This window comes from Neocloeon triangulifer, unplaced genomic scaffold, assembly GCF_031216515.1.
Source record: "Neocloeon triangulifer isolate White Clay Creek 2 clone unplaced genomic scaffold, ASM3121651v1 ptg000003l, whole genome shotgun sequence".
Lineage (NCBI taxonomy): Eukaryota > Metazoa > Arthropoda > Insecta > Ephemeroptera > Baetidae > Neocloeon > Neocloeon triangulifer.
This window is the reverse complement of record NW_026775546.1, coordinates 220,067-240,096: the sequence shown is the minus strand read 5'-3', so window position 1 is coordinate 240,096 and position 20,030 is coordinate 220,067. Positions and strand designations below refer to the sequence as shown.

Sequence of the window (20,030 nt, the reverse complement as noted above, 5' to 3'; positions counted from 1 at the left end):
TGAAACTTCAGAATGCATTACGACCGATGTCATCACAAAGCAGTTTACTGATCATCCAGTATAACATTATAAGCTATCTTAGCTCTCTGTAAATACAGAAAAAATCCAGGGTACATTTTTCTCAGTGGCTTTAAATTCCGCTCGTTACTGCAGATCAGACTGATGGTTTTAAAATGTGCAGATCGCTCCACCAAAATGACTATAACCTGAGAAAAAATATTAATTAAAAAGTTGCTTCATTTAATTTCTCTGACCTTTATTAACTGCGTGTTCAAAATGTAATGGTGCGCTCGCAATTCATTTACAGCAACTAAACTATCTGGGCTCTCCTGCAGCACTTCAAGAGCGGCGGCCACATCACAGTCAGTGTAAATATTTAACTTGGTCATATAATTTGAGCCGATATACGCTAGCTTTATAATATTTTTCATTAGATTTTGGGTGCCATCTCCACTTAGGAAAATTATCTGTTAAAAAAAAATCAAGAAATTAATTGAAATATTTCTATTTAAAAGGTATATACCTCAAATGAGGAGATGCTTTTAAAATGACGAGGAGTAAGTCCACAGTTTAGCTCCTGTCCTTCTAAATGAAATGGTGCGAGGAAGACAAATTTTTGCAAATTGGGCGCAGAAGAAAATATTTTGTATAAATTCAGTTTCTCATTTATATACCGTCGGAGGCTTCCTTTTTTACTCAGTATCTCCAAGTGTATCAAATTGGAGACAAATTTTGACAAAATTGTATGGATCTCATTAGGAGTGATAGAATCAAATACAATTTTTTCTATTGGCTTAGGAATAGTACAAACAAAACTACTAAATTGTTTTTGTGGGGCGCCAATTAATTCCAAACAATCAACATTAAAATTTTCTGGCCAATTGAGACCTTCTGGTGCATCAGTCAAAGTTAATTTAAGAAGGGTCAATTTTCTTGTAGATTTAAATTTGGAAAAAATTTCCTCAACAACGCAGTAGTTGGAAGTGTCATCACAGGTCAAAAGATTTGATCCAAATTTCTGGAGGTTTGGCGGAAGTCCAGGTATGGCAACCACAAACCGGAGGCTTTCGGAGTGATTTTGATATGCATTTGCTTGAATGTGGCGGATTCTGGTGCACTTCTTCAAACAGTTTAAGCCTTCAAGAGAAATGTCTCCGTTCTTTGATAGTGTGAATTCAAATACTCTGATTAAAAAAAAATTGCAAATTAATTACATATTTAAATTTAATATTCCCTTACTCCAAAAACTTCAGATTTTCTTGGACAGCGTGGAGAACACTATCATTCAAAGGGAAATCACCAAACTGCGCCACCGACAAATTTTTCCATTTGCACAAATGTCGAGGCTGTAGCAAAGGAGGTTGGAAGCAGTTCCGAGATCGTAGAATTCGAAACGTTGGCTTTTCAATTATTTCAACTTTGGGGCAATTTTCAACTAAATGGTCAAAAATGTTGTCAGCATCAGATACCGACAAGAAGCATAAGTCTCGAAATGGAAAACGTTTGATGTTGGAGTTGAGAAATAATTTAATAAACTCCTTAGAGTGTCGACGTTGAGGGATAGCCTTACGTTTGCATTTTTGTTTCTCTGCCAGTACTAGGAATATTTTCTGAATGATTGAATTTGCTGCAAAATAATCAAATTTATTAACAATCAAGAAACAACTTGACATTGATCAAATTTCTTACGTAGCCGTTCGCATGGATTTGTTTGATGTGTATTCGCATGGGAAATGAAAAAGTAATAATTCTTAATGATACAACAGATACATATTTCTTGCAGTGGGAGAGCAGAGTTGTTCCGAGGTTTTGATTGAAGATAATCATCAAGTTCCGGGCTGGCATTTAAAATTTTGAAAGAGAATTATCAAATCAAAATTAATTATAAAGCAAAACTTACTTTAACAAGTTGGAAACATAGTTAATGTCCATTTAATAAGTCGAACTATAGGCGACTGGACTAAAGCAAAAACATTACAATGGATCAATACCGCCAGACTCTGGTACTGCGGTTGGTGCCACATTTTGAAGAAAGATGCCACTGCATGCAACTTTCTGAATTTTCCAAAGCATAGAAATTGAAGTTAAACCAATTTTCGAGTATTGTTTAAAATTTCTTTGAATATTTTATGCCATGAGAAGTATCCAAATTTAATTTTACTTTGCTTTAATTTCTTCTAATGTGAAAGTGATTCTAATTTAAAATTTGTATGAGAGATCATTTTAACTTGGCGTGACAAAATTGTAATTTTCCTTCAAACTTCGCCTTCATCGATGATGAATTTATAACTTCTTGATAAAGATTGCAATAGATGAACAATATTAAACTTGTGTCCTCAAAACTCAACAATTGCCGACACGCGATTATGAAACACAGTTCAACCTTGAATCAACACTTCAGGCAGTGTCTTCTCTGGCGCGTCTCTTCTTGGACTTGTGCGAGGTTCCGAAGCGCTCCCAGTGCTTGTGGTTCAGATCTGTGAAGTCCTCCAACTGGGCGATAGCCTTGAGGTAACCGGCCAGCTGAAGCAACTCCCGGTCCACAGCACGGTTCATGTGCGCGTTTTTGAACGGACGGATTTTCAGTCCCGTCTGAGGATTCATGATGAAGTTGCGACGTATGTCATCGAACATAATGGTATTGCTAGCTGAATATTGCGTGAATTTACCCCAAATCACTCCCAGTGGCTTCACCTGAAAAAGTAATTTGTTAGAGAAATTTAATCAGTTGCTTTAAATATTACTTCGATCACTCCGTATTTCTTTGTGTGGACAGAAATCATTGCCAGACTGTCCAGGTGGAAGGCAATTTTGTATTTGGGATTGTTTGTGACTCCAAGCAGCTTCATCTTCTCATCAATCCATTTCATGCTTGTAGCTGACCAAATCACGATATCATAATCCTTGGAAATAATTCAATTAGTCTGTTTATCCCAACTTCTAAAATTAATAGCTTACATTATAAGCAGCTTCTAGAAATTCATGTAGGTAGGGTCTCATCAGTTCGTAACCAGTTTCAGCCACTGAACGATGATCAAATAAGGTGTAGTCAATATCCAGGACCAGCAATTTCTTTCCGTCCCTTAGTTCGTTCAAAATTTTAATCTCGTACTGTTGAATTCTCCTTTCAATCTAATCAGAAAATAATATATATATATTTTTTTTTTTTAAATAAAGTGTTATTTAATTTCAGTTTTACCTTGGACAGGTACACTTCTTTCTTCTCAATAGCAACCTCTTCATCTTCTATGTCTAAATCATTCACAACCTCTGGCATTTCTTCCTCAGGTGGTGGAGCTGCGGCCAAAACGTCCTCCTCCAGGGACCCCATCAGCATAATTTTGAACCCTGGCTTCAATTTCAGCGTTGACAGCACAATGCAGTCATCTGAGAAATCAAAATTTTTGTTACATAAGAGAAAAAGCCGATGGAAATTAGCGCGAACCTTTGGCTTTCAGGTTGAGCAGTTTCTGTCTCTCGGGACGCACTCCGGTGGCCTCCTGGATTGCAACCTTCAGGGCGCCTACGTCATCGCTCTCGCTGATGGACTCGATCGGGTACTCCTTTCCGCTCCACTTGACCACGATTTTGAACTCTGAACTCATTTCGCACGGCTGCTTTTTGAGAATTTCCAGCCTAAAAGTACGCAGAGTGACAAAATCGAACAATCGAAGAGTCCCAGCTGTTGGAAAGGGGGCGTGGCCGCTTGGTTGGTGACGGCACGGCCGACCAATCAGCGACGAGCTCGTTCGCAAAAAGGAGAACAACTCTCGGTGCACGCGGTATTTGCGGCTGTAATTGTAAGTACTTACGCTCATTTCCATACATTTCGCATGCATGACGATGTACCGCGAATCTCTCTCCACGTGCGACGATTCGGAGAGTTTGTTTAGGTCGACTCTGGGGCGAGACCTGCCCCATTCGGCAGGTGTTTTCGGACCTGCGGATGTCTCCAGGGTCACTGGCTCCAGCACCGTGCGCATTTTTGCCGGTGCGAACGTGCTCCAACACGCGCCAGATCTGTGTTGAATGAATAGCCGGCATGACTGCAAAATTTGTGCAGGAATGTTTTTGCAAAAAGTGAATCGGCAGCAGCTCGATAACTCTCATAATCGCAGCCAGTTTTAGCCTTTTGAAAGTTGGTCACTTTTGTTTTATGATTGCAATTTTTACCTGAAAATATGATAAAAAAAATTGCGTAAGTTTTTTATTTTAGATCTTGAAAGAGCCCATATTATGCTAAAACAATCGGTTAGAGATTTAGAAAATTATAAATAATTTTACTTATACAGATGGTAAAAGAGATGCCTTTTAACCGGCTTGTTTACATGTGAAAATTGTTTCGTTTTGTAAATGAAAATTATTTTCTGCGTCAAGTAAACGGCCGTGTTTCTCTTTACTATAATTTTTTTTTAATTATTTGCCGTCTTCATTGAGTAACCCATACGAAAAATTTATAAAATTCATTAGATTTTGTAATTAAAACTCAAATCTGTGGTCATGCGCATTTTTTTTTTTAATTTGTTGATCTGTTTTAGTTAGTTTTATTTTTTTTAATCCCTACACATCATCTTTATAGCAAGATTATTGAAAGTATTTTTGTCCCATTTATTATGATTATGGTTTTTGTATAAAGACCAATAAAAATTATGATTGACTTTAACTGTCACAAAAAGCTTCTAAACTAGCAAATTAAGGTTGTTGTTTTGATTATTTTTCAGAAGTTTAAAATTAAAATTAGAGGCAAAATAATAAAATCAACAGAGAATAATTGGGAATTGATTAGTGTTAATTAAATTAATCTGACACAATGCGGACGAAAATTTTTGAACAAAAAACAAAATATATGAGAATACAGCTAGTTTTGAATCAGATTTCTAAAAAACCGTTTCAAATTGAAGTTAAAATGTTTATTTATGATTTATAGAATTTATAAACAAATATTTCGCCAGAAAGTATGTCGCTCTTATGATTAAAACTTCTTTTGACAACTTTCACAATAAAAGTTGTCTTCAAATATTTCCCTGTCATCCTAATTAAATTTTAATATTGATTTAAAGTCCCCCTAAATATTTATTTAAATAATCTTTTACTTTCAAAATGCCATCACTTCTTTTCAAATGATTAATTATTTATTAATTTACTGATAAAAGTAATGAAATTATGGTATAATTTCTAATAGTTAAAAAAACAATCTTTAAATTCTCTAATGCTAAGTTTAAACTAACAAATTCCCTTCTTTTATTGTCACTTATATTATTTCCACTGGAAAGGATTTTGGGTTTCGGTCCTGATTTCTCATACTAAGAAGAGGTGATCGATTTTCCACGCGGTCAAAATCCTGTTTCCGCCGTCTTAAGGAAAATTGGATTATTTATGAATAAGCAAGCCTCATTCTTCGCCGGCGTGGATTTCACGCACAGAATATCAGGGAAATATAAATAATCGCGTTCCGAAAAAAGACCGGATGTAAATAAATGAAATAAAATCAATTATTTCTAATTTCCGATTGAAGGAAAAAAGAGGAGTTAATTCGTAAACGGGCCAAACCGGCGAATTCTCCCGAGATCATATAATTCAATGCCGCACATGAATAATTAGCATCACGTCGAGTGGCCGTCGGTGAATCGGCAACGCCGCCTTCCCCCTCTTTGCCGATGCCTAAAAGAAAAAAACATCATGGCTGACACGGCGAGAACCAATCGGCGGCCGGTACACTTGACCTGGGGAGGGTATTATCAACAACAATAGGAGGGTGAGTTTTTACGTTATCACTCGAGGAATTATTATTTCCAACAACTCTCATTAACGTTACCCTCTGGCTCTCTCTTTCGCGAGCTCGTTTGCATTTAAATATATAAATTTATTAAGCATCTCTCCAAGTTTTCGCGAGAGGACCCACGCACGCAGCCCTCCGCATTGACATTGCAGAGCCGACTTGGCGCGATTTGAACTTGGAGGACCCTCGAGAGCCGGCTCTTGTGCGCCGAAATTTGGCCAGGGCATTAATTTTCCTTCCCGGTTTTGTTTTACCGAGAATAAGTGGCAAGCCCTCGACTTACAACAAGATTGCCGCTGCTTATGAAAATTAGAGCAAAATTCATCTCGAAAAAAAGCAAAAAAGGACAAAGTTTAATTGAGGAAATGTAATTTTAAACATTTAATTTATTCCAAATTCCAAATTTCCTGTTCTTCTTTAATGTTCGAGAAAATAGAAATAAAAAATAATATCAAGCTGAATATTTGGCGTAAAAATTGAATCAAAAGAATGAAGTTATTTATGAAAAGTTTAAAACTTTTTTGTATGAATTTTTTTATTATTTAAATTTTATTTAAGATTTGGTTCAAAAAATTTATTCAGAATGAAAATATTGGCTACTGAAGCGTTTAAAATGGAAATTAGGAAACAATTTAAGTGCTAAAAGTGAGTTTTAAACAGACGAAATAAAATTAAAATTTTAACTTTTTTTAAATTAAGTTCTTAAAAGTCTTTATTTATAAAAGATTGCAACTTTCTACTTCCCCAATTATTTTTATTTTGAAGTTTTGTATTTTACTTAGAAGTAATTTAAATTCTGGTAATTACTTAGAATTAAAATTGATAAAAAGTGGAAAAATTACTCTAAAATAAAAAACAGCTTTTGAGCAAAAATTTAATATATTTACTTTAAAATCAAATCAAAACTATCCATTAAACTGGTGTTAATAATTAAACTCAAGGGACGTTCCAATTAATTCAAGTGCTAAAACGATTAGCGCGAACGCGCACTTTGCGTTTTATTTAGTAAGTGCGATTTTGCACCCCAAAGACGCCCCCCGGCTCTCGCACCGCTGCATTTGAAACACGCGCATGCAGTGCCGCTGTTTTTTTCCCCATCACAAAAGATGCAACCCTTTTTCTCTCTCGCTCTATTTTCCTTCTTGCCTCTCCTCGGCCACACGATTGTTAGAGCAGGTCAGATACGTTTCACACACACAAGCAGCTAGGCTAGGTCTCTTCTCTTTTTGTGTTCTCAGAGAGAGAGAGAGATCGTCTCTCTTTCTTTCCTAGCTAGGCCTAGCAAACTTTTCTATGCTGCGTCTTCAAGGCTGTTCCCAGCTGCGGAATTCTGCTTAATTTCCAAGCCGGCGCGGCTCAGCAGCGTCTTCTCTCCTTTATCATCTTGTCTATGATGCTGTGTGGCTCTCCTATCGAAGCTGCGCTATCTCCTTTTTCCTTCCCACAGAAATAAAAAACCGACTCGTCTTTCACTTTATGAAACTTTTTATAAATATAATAGGGAAGAAAGGGGAAGGAAGATCTTGTGGAAATATTTCTTATTAGCATTTATTTAACATAAACCATTTTTCCAAGTTTATTAGTTTTGATCTTCTTATTTTCAAAGTTCTTGCGTAAGAAGGGTTTATTTTATGAATTTTTAACAATTTTAGGCATTTAAATTGTTAAAGGGGAAAAGTTTCTATCAAATTTGTGTAAAAACCGTTACAAAAACATGTTTATATTTCCATATATCCGCATATTTACATTTTGTTTTAATAATTAAATTGTATGATCACTTTTTCACATAATTATTAATATAATTTTTACCTGTTCACTAACAAAATAAAGAAGCCAAGAAAATAATTGTAAATTTTTATTGCGGTCAGGTAAAAATTGATTTTGTTTGCAATTTTTTTTTATAATCGTTTTGTGTTTTGATCAATCCAACAATGTCCATTACTTATGAGTTTAGGTCAGTAATTATGAGGTGTGAAACACACGACACGGCACTAAAAAATTATTTTTTGCCATATAGATCAATAAGGGTGATTTTATAATAAAATTGTTTCTCTTTCTGGATTATGCAACTTTTAATCGGGTTCAAATCAATAAAAAGAAAGTGTAAATGTGTGTGTACAGTAGATGTTTGTTAAAAATATTAATTAATATACATACTCCAAAAATTATTTACTCATGCAGCAAACATTTACAGAAACAAAATGACAAGGATAGCGCAGTTGAAGGATTATTCAAGTAAAATTCTCTGAAATTTATGGAAAGAATACAAAAATAAATTGAATTAATGAACAATTTTCAATAAAAATTTAAAATGCTGAAAATACATAGAAAATGACTTTTGGAATAATTATTATAATCATTTTCATTTTAATTCAAATAAAAATTTGAACTAATTTTTTTAGCAAGATATTTCCTTGGTAATTTTTTAGTAATTTTGTTTACAAAAATTATTTTGATTTAAACATTTCGTTCTATAAAATTTATTAGAAAGCACTGAATGAAATTATTTTTATTTTAAAATAATCAGGGATTCATTTTTACTAATCGACTATTAAAAGCAATAATTCAATTTTTCTGGATCATTTATCAATTTTATTATTGGTGCAATTAAATTCAAACGCAAATGATAGTGAAATTTAAAATTTTATTCCAACCTTTGCAATAATTTAAACTGATATTCATCTGAATAAAAACAATTTATACAGTGCGCAAATTGCAAATTTTTTTGCAAATCCAGCTAATAGTTCGTAAAGCGAAGACAAATCCGTCAAATTTTTTACTCCCTCGGCAAGCCAAATTCCGCGACCACACGTCTGGGCAAAAATAGACTCAGTTTTTTTGGCGGAAATGGCCGAATTTGGCGAAAAACGGGGCGAGCGGCGTTGGCGAAAATTTTGCGCAGTGCCGTGCTGCCGGCGAGTTCTAAGATGGTGGTCCATTGAGAGAGCAGGGCGCGCCAAGTTGCGCACTGAGGCATTGAGCATCATGCAATCGCTACGTACTCGCAAAACGCGCCACGAGTCCACGCCAGCGAACCGCGTGCTCTCCTATTGATCAGCTTAAGCAAATGCGTTGAGGCATTTTTGGGATGCGAGTTGGCAAGAAAAAAAATCAAACACAAAATTATGCAAACTCCGATGTATTATTTTTTATTCATCCGCTCTCTCTATATAGAGTTGAAATTCGCCGCGGTTGGGGTGCTCGCAGGGTTGGTATTGGATTCGGGGTAGGTGGGTGGGTGGAGGGACGCAATTGGCGATTTCAATCACCCTCCGCTGCCGTCGAGCGACTTTGATGAATTCGCAGTCATATTGGTTTTTGAGCTCCGCGGAGAATTGCTGATGTTTTGGGAGGCTATTGCGGGGGTGCTCGCTCAGAGGCATGATTCAAAATAATTACAAATTATTTGTTCGTTTTTTAAATAAAAGCTGCTTTATTTTATTGATTCAGTTTATTATTATTAAAACTAAAGGAGTAAAGAAAAAAAAATTAAGAATTAAACTTATTATAAAATATAAATAATTTGTTGACATTATAATTAAATTCCAACTAATTTATTTATTCACATGCTAAGTACGGTTAATTATTTCACTTCTTTGCTGTAATTTGTTAAAATTTGAAACAATTATTTGGTTGGAAATGAAATTTTTTAAACTTAAAATTCTTATTTTATGAATTTCATTTTTTAATTTATTCGTTTAGATAATAAATAAAAAATTAAAATAGAATTTAAAAGGACTGATCTGGAATAATAAAAGCTGAATTGCGAGGCGAAAATCAAAGACGAAAATAAAGCCTGTTTACTAAACATAATTTGAGCTGCAGTTTTTTGCCAGGAGTAAGAGCAAAAAAAGAACAAAGAAAGCGGCATTCGGAAGTATCAGGCAGTCATTTAAATGCAAGCTTTCAGCATCCAGAAAAAGAAAAATAAAATGTCCAAAGAACTTTATTACTGTTAATTTTTCTTTTTGTTTGTATCTTGTTATTGTAAAAATTTGTATGTAAAATTATCATCTTTTCTCTCAATTATAATAACTTGTATAATTTTGAATGTATAAATGATGTATCCCGTTATGGGCAGCAATTGCCTTTGTGATAGATCAATAAACACAATTTGCAACTAAATGCCAAGAATGAGATATTTTTTTAACAATTTAACCACCAAATTGATCAAACACAATCTCAATGAATGTTAAAATTATAGTACCAGTTTAATTTTTTAAATTTTTTTATTTTGTGCTAATTTAGATAATTTAAAAGATATTTAACTTTAATTCTTTGCCAACCTCCTAACTTTATTATTAATTATTTTTCTTTTGCTTAACCGAAACACAACCTCCGCCAAATCTCAATCTCTACTTAATTATTTATTTATTTATTTAATACTTTCAAACCCCTCATATTTTCCTCTCATCCTAATCCCTTGTTGAAGTTTTTGGCTCAGCTTTTCGCAAGCAGTTTTGTTTTGTTTGCACAACTGGGAAAGGAACATTTTTGCTAATTTCAAACTCGTCGACTTTCTTTCACAATGCAAGCCTCACGACGCACCGCTCTTTTCAAAAGACCTGCGCTGCATGCGACTTTTGCGAGGGGTGTTTTCTCTTTATTTTTCACTCTTTTTCCTGCAAATCCCGCCGCGCTCCGTTATTATTTTCCACCCACGAAATTTCGCAGGCCCCACTCGACTCTTGAATAAGCATTTCCTGGCAAAACGTTGCTCACATCCACAGAGCAAGTCATTTTTTTTCAGCCAAAAAATTTCGCAAAAAAATCCACCTCTCTTTTTTCACGCAAACGAACCTGGACTTTTACAAAACGGATTTTTGTTGACAGAGAGATTTTGGAGATTTCCATCCAGGCTGAAAATTCCTTTCAAGGCAGGAAGCAGAATTATTTACCCACGTGGAAGGTTTTCTTTTCTCTTTTACAAACCCCCGCTGGCGCTCTCCTGGGATTGACACGCATTTTAGGCAAAGGTTGTTGGACCTGAAAAGAGGGATTTCAAGGTGAATTACCACCGCAGGTCGTGCCTTGTAAAATGCATTTTTACGGGGGAGTCTAAAATGCAACACTGCACTGCTTCCCTGTGTGTTGAGTCAGGGTTGTTTTCTTCTCCATGAGCTTCCGCTTGAATTGCTTCTGAACAAACAAACAATGTTTTCAGCGCAGAGTAACTTTTAGTTTAGTAGTAAAAAGAGAATATTATAAAGATAATTTTAAAAAGAAATTAGAGAAGTTGACGATTTAATTAAAATGTTAATAATTTTATTTTAAACACGAATTATGACTGGCGATACAAAATAACAAAGTAGCAAATTATCTATTTTTTTTTCTAGATTGATGAAATTTTTAATTATTTCTTTTTAAGGTATGAATTAAGAATTAAAATTTTCAATCTGATTAAGAGAAAATTACAGTATGCGATCAGAAATTTAAAAAGATATTTTTATTGCTGCTATTAAAATAAACACGTTTGTTTTATCATTAAATTCATTTTTTTTTATGTACGGCCGGTATTAAATTATTCAAATTTGTGGCATTTCTCAGCATTCCTTTTCTGCGAAAACATAATTTTTATTTAGGCTCTCTTTTGAAAGTGACTTCAAGCGTACAAATTTTTACTAAATTATTTCCATTTTTTCCCAATTTGTCTGCGGAATTTCAACAAAAAAATTAAACACATAATAATAATTCCTTTTAAAACCATCATCATCTTTTCCTCCTCTCTTCCTTGGGCGTCACAATGTCACCGGCCCATTAAAAAATTCCAGCCGGCACTTATTTTCATTGAGGCCTAATCATCGGAATGAACGTGCTCTCGTCGCATCATTATAATTCACCCACTGATTCTTGCTTGGGCGGCCGCCGAGGAGATAAGAAGAGCACATGGTCCTATCTCAACGTTCCAAGGAGCAGCAGGCAACGTTGCCCTGCTGCCGTTTTGTTGTAAAGGCCCTCTATTGTCACAACACAACCTTGCTGCCTGTGCGCTAGGGTCCCTCTCTTCCCTCTCTCGGCTCATGCCACATTGTTTGCTTCGGTTTTTCCAGCCGGACTGCAGCTTTTTTCGGGCCGAATTCGCGGTTTTCGGACGCCAGGGGCCGAGGTGAGTCATTTTAATTCGTAGGCGGTGCTCGCCGGCTTATCTGGAATCGGCCATTAGGACGGTTTGATCGGAATTTGCGGCTCGAATTGGAAGAAAAGTTGGTTGTTTTGAAACAAGATTTATACGCTTTAGGAGGGTGGACAAAAAACCCAGCGTATATTACTTTTAAAATCTCCATGATCAATTTTTTTACCTGAAATTTAATGTTTCAAAATAATTGCCATTTATTTAGTTAAAATTTATTTAAATTTTATTTAAATTTATTTAATATATGAGAATTAAAAAATGAATTTTTTTAATTATTTCTATTTTATTCCCTTCTTTAAAAAATTCAATCAAAGCCATTTATTTTTGTTTACAATTTACAAGTAATTTTTTTCACTATTTTAATATAGAAAATATATTTAATTTTTTATTATTTTTTATGTTCTTCTGATAATTGCATCTATTCTACTTTTTAAAATTAAATTTTTTTTAAATTTTTGTGACTTGCAAATTTTAAATTTGTGCAGTTGATCATCCATTTTGCCGGCGTTGCAAACATGGCGGTTGCATTATTTTCCGCGTGCATTTGTGCATGTGTGCAGCATCCCCCGTTGCCGCCGCATTTGCCACGTTTCGGTTCGGCCTGCCGGGTGCTGTGGAATGCAAGCACGAGGGGTAGTTGTTCCATTAGAAAGTTGTTTGCGCTCGGAGCGAAATAGGCCCTCGCTAGGCCAAGCAGCGATTTCCTCTTCTTCTCGAGGCCTATTCTATTCATTGAAACGAATAAAAAAAATCAGGCATGGCCGATAGGCAGACCGGTTGCAATTTTCCAAAACTCGCTGGCTGGGTTTCTTTTTCTGCCAACGCTAAATGGCCGGTGATGGGAATTTGATGAAGAGGAAGAACACGCATTATGAAAATGAGACCCACTCTCTTCCACTCTTGATGTACACACTTTTGAATGACGCGAATTTTTGCAAACTGGCCTGAGAGTTGTTCGGAGAGGAGCAAACTAAATGATCATGTGAGGGAACCGAAATTGCAGAATCTTTATAGCTGCAGAACGCTCTTTGGAGAAGATTGAATTTTGAACTCAATAGGGAAAATGATTTGTTATTTATTTTTGAAAAAAGAAAATGATAAAAAATAATTAGAATAATTTCTAATAATTAGTAAAAATTCCCAAAGTAGTTCATTGCTACAAACTTAGCAAAATAAAAGATATAGAAGATGTTAAAGCAAAAGTGAGTCCAAAAAAGGAGAATTTTTATTTTTATTTAATTTGCTTTGAAAGAATTTTTTTAAGCTTCTTTAAGTATTTTTCTTCAGGATTTTATTTTGTTATTTGACTTTATTAAAAAATAGAAACGATAAAAAGTATAAAAAATTCTAGTTGAACAAGTTTTTCATGAATTTTTTAATAATTTTAATTTTAACATAATTATTGTTCATAAATATTTACGTCAAGGAAAATAAAATGTGTACTGGAATCACAATTTTATAATATAATTTATTATAATCTTCCATCCATGTTTTGAATTTCATAATTTTTATGCACAAATAATGATTTCTGCTTTTTAAATATTTCATACAAGCCTTCACTTTTTACACAAATTAAAAGAAAGATACACAATTACCTTCAGAGCATCAATTTTATTTTTCAATGAACATTGTTTTTATTTTTTACTCGCGCGAATTTGCTCAGATTGAAAAGTTCGGCGTGCAGCTGGAGCCAAAATTCAAATGGCAGCGCGCGCGAGACGTGCAAAATAAAAATGCAAAAACTGACCGGGTGAAGCTCGCGGTGCGTCTCGCCGGCTGCAAAATGCAACAGGAAGTCGGTCGTCGTCAATAACAAGACTCGCTCGTGCTTTCGGCGTCGCACTTCGGCGAATGCTGCGCCGCCATGAGCAAGATCTACGTCGGCAATTTCGGCCGCGTGCTCGGCGCCGAGGAACTCGAGCACATTTTGCGCGAGCACCACGTGCAGTTCGAGTCGGCCGCCCTGAAACGCGGAACCTACGCCTTCGTGCAGTGCCCTTCGGTGCAGCACGCCAACGCGGCCATCGCCAGGCTCAATGGTCAGTACCTGAAAACAGGGTGGTCGCCGTCTGGGGTTGGTGCAAAGAAAGGCTTCTTGTAGATTGGCAGAGGCCGACCGGTTGCGGGTTGGGGCCCTGCGATGGGGGCGGCGTCCTTTGATTTTGAATTTTTTGTAAGGAATTGATCAAAATGTTTAACCTAAATGCTTAAAAATTAAATTTTTTGCAAGAACGTGATTAAATTTTGTTTAGGGTTAATTAAATATTGCTTTTTTGAACGCATTTTTTGCCAAATTCGAATTATCGTTTTTATTTTGCGTTCAAAATAATAATTGTGATTTACAAAATTTTCAGAAATTTTCAGAAGTTTTCCTTTTTGACAAAGCTAAATCAATAAGTCTTTGGATAATGATTTTTATAATTCTTCCATTGTTTTGGCAGTTGCTAAAAATTTCTACTATTGTTATTGTTTGATATAGCTTTGATGATTCAAAGAATTTATTGTTGTTCTTTGTTGTTTAATTTTTTACAAATTTATGTTAAAAAAAGACGGCAATTATTGGAAGAAGAAATTTGTTGTGGACAAAACTGGACCACTAAATTTTTTCAACATTTTAAAAGAAAGTCTTTTTACAACAATAATGGTTAAAATTTCAAATTTTTTTTTTACAATAAGTATGGCTTGCATTGTTATGGAGACTTTGATTTGACAATGCCTAAAAATTCAGCGTTTTAGAATCTGTTAAAACGGTACATTAGCTTTAATTTTTCACCCACAATATTTATTTTTTATTTTTACAAATTGATGCTGTATGAAAATTTTCAGCTCCTCTTTTCAAATTGAAATACAAATGACTTTTTTTTTCAATATATTTTCATTTCAGGCTTTGCTATTGTTTTGATCTTCTAATTTTTGTTATTTTATTATGTAATTAAATTTTTAAATTTTATTAAAAATGTCATCTTTACGTAATTTGCACGTGCACTAACTTTGCAAGCACACTCGGAAACGGCACAACAATTCGCGAGATTGTGTCCGGTCGGGACCAGCACCGGCCGGTGAATGAGAGCTTGATGCGTGCAGCGGCGGCAGCGAAGGAGTTTAGATACACCTACCTGCCAGCACCGAGAGTAATGACTAGTCGTGGTGGGGGGTAATTGAACCTGTATGACCGACCGAGAGCATGTAAAGTACTAGTAATGTGCATACACTGCCAGGAATTTCCCACCGCAATTGTTCGCGACGAGGGAGGGGGTCATTTGCGCGCACTTGCTTACCAATCAAAGTTCCACGATCCCAGTAATTTCACCAACTAGGTTGCTTCATTTACTGCCATTTTTACGGGGGTCGATGTTGAGAAAAGCAATTATTTAAAATTTACCTTTACCTGTCTTATGATTGAAAATAATTTGCAATTTTGATTCATTTCTAACTATTTTAAGTTATCAAATTTTATGAAATTACAGGGTTGTTTAAAAACCTTCCAATAATGAGAAATTAAATTATTTTTTATTTTAATCTTTAAATAGCTAAAAAACCAAAAAAAATTATGTTTTATTATATTCATCTTTCTCTTTTTTCCAATATTTTTTTTTGTACATTTTAGATTAGAGTTTTACTTTAATTAATTGATCAATTTTCCCATCGAATTGGTCTAGACAAGGAACCCATTACATACTTTTTATAGAGGTGGATCGAAGGAAACACCATTTTCGAACAGCCACATCGTTTCACGCGCCGCCCGAATGTGTTTGGAAAGAAGTTTTTCGCAAACACGCCTCGGCTGTCGCTGCTATAATGCGATGCTGTGCTGGGTGCGGGGAGCCCTAACATCAAATAAATTTCGCTACGAGCCAAAGGCATCGCGGATTATCTCGGCGAAGGCCATTCCCATAGTAAAAAGATCGTCTTTGTGCTGCACAATAAACACATGACTGCGATATCGCTGCTTGTGCATCTTTGCATGAAAGAAATAATAATTTATTTTTGATTTTTTTATTTTTTATTTTAACCAGTTTTAAATGCTTTGCTTGCAGGTTTTCTTTATTTTGGAACTCCACTCATTGTTGAACGCGCCAAAACCAGCTTCAACAGAAAAAGGTAAGATTTTTTCCTAAAAATTATTTCATCATTTTGCACCTTTTTTTCTGCAAATAATTTCGAGAACGGTGTTTACGAGGCTCTTTTGTGTGTAATTTGCCAAGTGCGGTAGTGAAGAGTTGCGCCTTCCACTTTTTTGAAGGTAAATTGCACGTGTGGCGGCCTTGATCTGTACACAGCCGATACACTTTCGGTTGATTTTTGTAATTTGCTAGTTGCCCGAGCATGAAAATAAAGTATTTTTGTATAGGAGAGCATGATGATGGGGGAACGGAACGGTGTAGAACACGAGATTAGCAACGGATGGGGGTAAGTAGAGTTAATTAATATATTTGCACAAAAAGTTCAGGTCTATATTAGAGCCTTTTAATTAGAGTTAATTTAGAAAGACCCGAGTTTTTCATACTTTTTTTGGCCAGAGGTGCGAAGTTGTTCACGGAACTCAAGTTTGAGCTCGATTTTCCGTGTAGTTTTAAACACGTGATTAAGTAAAAAGCCGACTGGCCTGCTCTGGCCATTATCATGAAGCAAGGTTCTAATTATTTTTTACACGCCTGACGAGCGACTTTTCGAGTCGTAGCTGCTCTTTATGAAAAAAAAAAATATAATCACACCTTTTGAAATGGAATTAATTCCAAAATGCAGAGCGGCCATTGCCCTCGTCTTTTTTTAATTGCGTTCTTCTCTTTCCTGCTGAATTCTATACGTTTACACGCAAAGCAATCAACGTAATGATGCCTAACGAGCTAAGTTAGTTTGAAGAATCGGTGAAGTTGAACAACTTGAATTGAGGATGAAAGTTTTCCGTTTGGTAGTTTTAAAGTGGAAGCACGGATTTGAAGTCATAAAACGGTAGAGTTTGATTAATTATTGAATCTTATTTCATAATGTTTTATTTTTTTATTAATTTCTGTATTGTTGATTGAAACGCTAGAACTTCAAACAATGCAAAAATTGACAATTTTAAAGCGTGATATTTGGTTTTGGTCAAATTTCATTAATTTTAAATTTTGAGGATATCGATAGTTTTGTGCGGTTTTGTGAAATTTATACTATTTAGGCGCCTTTGCGATGAGTTATTGCTATAAATAAATGCTTTAATTTTGAGCACTTTTGCATAGAAAAAAATATAATCTCATGCATGGAGACATCTCTAGCATTCATGCATACAAAAGTGAATAAAAACTTTAATTAATTTTTAACTGTAACATGATGGAAGCCAACTGTGGCAGTTTTCCCTTGTGCTAAAGAGGTTTTCCTTGTTTAATACAAAACCAATTACTGGTGTGGATGGAGTTTTTTTTTTATCAGTAACGCAGAAATTTTGATAGTGCGATGGTGCCGTTTTGTCCAAAAATTCAGTTATCAACAATAGAAAAAAAACCAATTAATTTGAAACTACAATTTTCTATTGCAAAAAAATGTTTATACGTTTTTTGCTTTAAGGGCAGAAATATATAATTATTATAAATAACAGTCTTTAATAATTTACTTTGAATTGATTTTCGCCCCTTGAAAAAAGTCTATAAAATTTATCCCGCGTTTTTCCTCTTTTTTTAAGTTTTGAAGTAAATTTTTTACAAAATAAAAACCTTGTTCAGCTCAACAAGATTCGCTTAGACCTATAGCTCTCTCTCCCAAACTGAAAAGATCCATTTTCCGTTCCAAATATAGAGTGGTCGTTTCCGATTCCGGCCCCAAAATCCAAAGCCGACGGCAGATCTATTTCGAGCAAGCGTGCTTTGCCTTGCACACAGGGAAGACCGCGGCAATCAAAATTAATTAGTGTCGAGGGGTGCCGGCGTTTGTTTGAGCATCACGTGGCGCCTCCACCTCCGCGGCGCCAATCGCGTCGATAAAATTCGGCCGCCGCGAATCCAACTTATATATAATATGCATCTTCGCATTGGCCGCGAATAATTCCGCGGTCGCTCGCTCGAATTCCGTGAAGCCTTGGTTTTTCTACGCTGTGCATGTTGCCAGTGAAAGAAAACGCATGGGGCAGGCAAGCAAGAGAGCGAGTGAGCGAGCGAGAGAGCGGAGAGCGCGCGCGAGCAGGAGGGAGAGAATGGAGATAGAAGGAACCACCATAATAAAACAGAGAGGAGGGGATATATTTTTTTGAGTGGGTCTTTTAGTAGTTGTGGAGCAAGCGCCGAAGAGAAGCCGGCGGCCCGTAGAAGCGAGCGACGAAGAAGTTTTGTGAGTGGTGTGCGTCTCGTGTGCGTGCAGATATCCACCGTTTTCGGCCACCCTTTCGGCACCCACGCCTCGCGGTACTCCGTGTCCGAACGAGGGTAGTTTCGGGGTGAGTGAGAGACTTGGTTAGTTCGCCGCGAGAGGCCCGCCAAGGGATGGATTTCGACGACCCGGGACAGCACGGTTCGTCCGATGACCACGTCTCCTCGTCGGACGAGAACTGTGCTCCGAGGTGAGACCCGAAACCACCCTATTTACAAATTTCACCCCCTACCATCCCTAAATCCTAATCAAATTTAATTATTTTTTTTTCATTTTAAAAATTTCAAAATTTTTCCTTAAAATATTTTAATTTTTTTATTAATAAGATGTTTTTTTTTTTATTATTTGTGGCTCGGATGCTATTTTTAATAGCCGCCGATTTCTTTTCCACTTCATTCCACGAGGAATGAAATTAATCATGCGCCATGGCCGCCGCCGCACCAAGCCGGCCGGCTTTTGTGAGCTTGGAATTATTCTGCTGCTGGCTTGCCCGCCCCAAACGCACTTTTTTACGCACTCGGCACGACCGTGTGCGTGCTTTGTACGCCTGGTAACGCACTTATCTAACTGCTGTTATCGGATACTTTCGGCTGCAAATAGACTCGCTGACACGCTCAGGGTTGCCATACCTGAATTCAGTCAGTTATTTACTCGGATAAAGTAATGAACCTTTGGCAAAGAATGAGTCAAACTTGAGCTTCGCAACTTCCATTCTTTTTATTTATTTTTTTAAAGGGTGAATGGCTGAAAAAAGTTGTATTTGCTCTCAAAATTCGTGTTTTTGTCGTCTTATGTTGAAATATTTAAAAAAAAGTTATTTGGTTTTGGTATAAGACAAAAGCGCAACTCTAAAGATTTTTGGGGAGATCTTCTCAAATAATTTTTTTACACAAATAGATAGTTTTTATATAATAACAAACAAAATTGGATTAATTTTCTTAAAAAAATGGAGTTGTTAGTTATTTTGTTTGTTTTTAAAGTGACTTATTTACGTCCAAAAAAAAAAATGTGATTGTTAAAGGTAAATTATTGTCACTTGTCACTTCTCAATCACCAATCAAATTTATGTTAGAATTAATCCATCGAAGTTCTCCACCAAAATTAAGAATAAAATTACTAGATACGTGTTCAAGAAGAAAATTAAAGCAGAATCTGAGGGAGAAAAACACCAATTGTTTAAGAATAATTAGAATGTTAAATTTTTAACAACTCAAAAATGATATTTTTAAATAAGTTATTTACAAAAAGAGGAGTCATTTTTTGCAATAATTAGAAACAATAAGAAATTTTAACCCCCATTGTTGTAAAGACTTGATTTTTTGACTATTTCTGTGAGGAGTCCTTAAGAGTTAAATTTTTATATATAAACACTAACACAAATTTGCGAACAAGGCTAACTGTAATTATGCTGATTTTTGTCTTTTCCTCTTCTTGTGTACTTGAAATGAGAAAAAGTAAATTTACAGGATTCTTAGACATAAAAGGCACAGTAATTTTTCTAAAAAAAGCAATGAAATAGAAAATAAATCTACAGACGTTAAGCTTGGGGATTATAATTTCTAATCCATTCAAAATGGAAAATTACTTGAAGAAATTCTCCAGTCAGGAATTTTCCCTTCGATCGCTTTTTGAATCTGATTTTGTGTGTAGCAATCTTGTTGACTGAACGGTGCAAATTCCGCCACCACGCCCTGAAAGCGCTGCACAAGTTCAATCATCGTCGATAATGCGAATTTGCGTCACAGTAGCAGGAATTCGGAAGATTTTCCGCAGCAC

The 20,030-nt window shown here is 35.6% G+C and overlaps 2 protein-coding genes across 5 annotated transcripts in view; one reads left to right on the top strand and one right to left on the bottom strand.

Moving 5' to 3' along the window:
• Window positions 1-523: 523 nt before the first annotated feature.
• LOC132193150 (ubiquitin-like domain-containing CTD phosphatase 1) lies at window positions 524-3,705 on the bottom strand. Its single transcript, XM_059613586.1, has 7 exons — window positions 3,446-3,705; window positions 3,200-3,387; window positions 2,959-3,132; window positions 2,745-2,903; window positions 1,690-2,694; window positions 1,240-1,627; window positions 524-1,184 (listed from the first exon to the last, which is right to left on the bottom strand). Exons 1-5 carry the CDS (start codon window positions 3,603-3,605, stop codon window positions 2,398-2,400), a joined length of 978 nt encoding a protein of 325 aa, XP_059469569.1. The 5' UTR covers window positions 3,606-3,705; the 3' UTR covers window positions 524-1,184; window positions 1,240-1,627; window positions 1,690-2,397.
• A 14-nt stretch (window positions 3,706-3,719) lies between these two features.
• Window positions 3,720-20,030, top strand: part of LOC132193147 (insulin-like growth factor 2 mRNA-binding protein 2) — a 35,250-nt gene continuing 18,939 nt past the window's right edge. For 2 of the 4 annotated variants that reach the window (XM_059613582.1, XM_059613581.1), the window contains exon 1: window positions 18,145-18,444. In XM_059613582.1, coding sequence (XP_059469565.1) covers window positions 18,368-18,444 — 77 coding nt within the window. In that variant the 5' untranslated portion in view covers window positions 18,145-18,367. Of the gene's footprint in view, window positions 3,801-15,949; window positions 16,014-16,263; window positions 16,323-18,144; window positions 18,445-20,030 lie in introns of those variants that run through there. The other 2 variants (XM_059613583.1, XM_059613584.1) reach the window with 2 other exon arrangements.

What these genes read in the sequence shown, in the direction of transcription:
- LOC132193150 (XM_059613586.1), bottom strand. Translation starts at nt 3,605, where the DNA reads ATGAGTTCAGAGTTCAAAATCGTGGTCAAGTGGAGCGGAAAGGAGTAC. An exon ending in GCTCAACCTGAAAGCCAAAG is followed by an intron (nt 3,388 to 3,445) that starts GTTCGCGCTAAT and finishes TTGATTTCTCAG; the next exon opens with ATGACTGCATTGTGCTGTCA. An exon ending in AAGAAGTGTACCTGTCCAAG is followed by an intron (nt 3,133 to 3,199) that starts GTAAAACTGAAA and finishes TTTTCTGATTAG; the next exon opens with ATTGAAAGGAGAATTCAACA.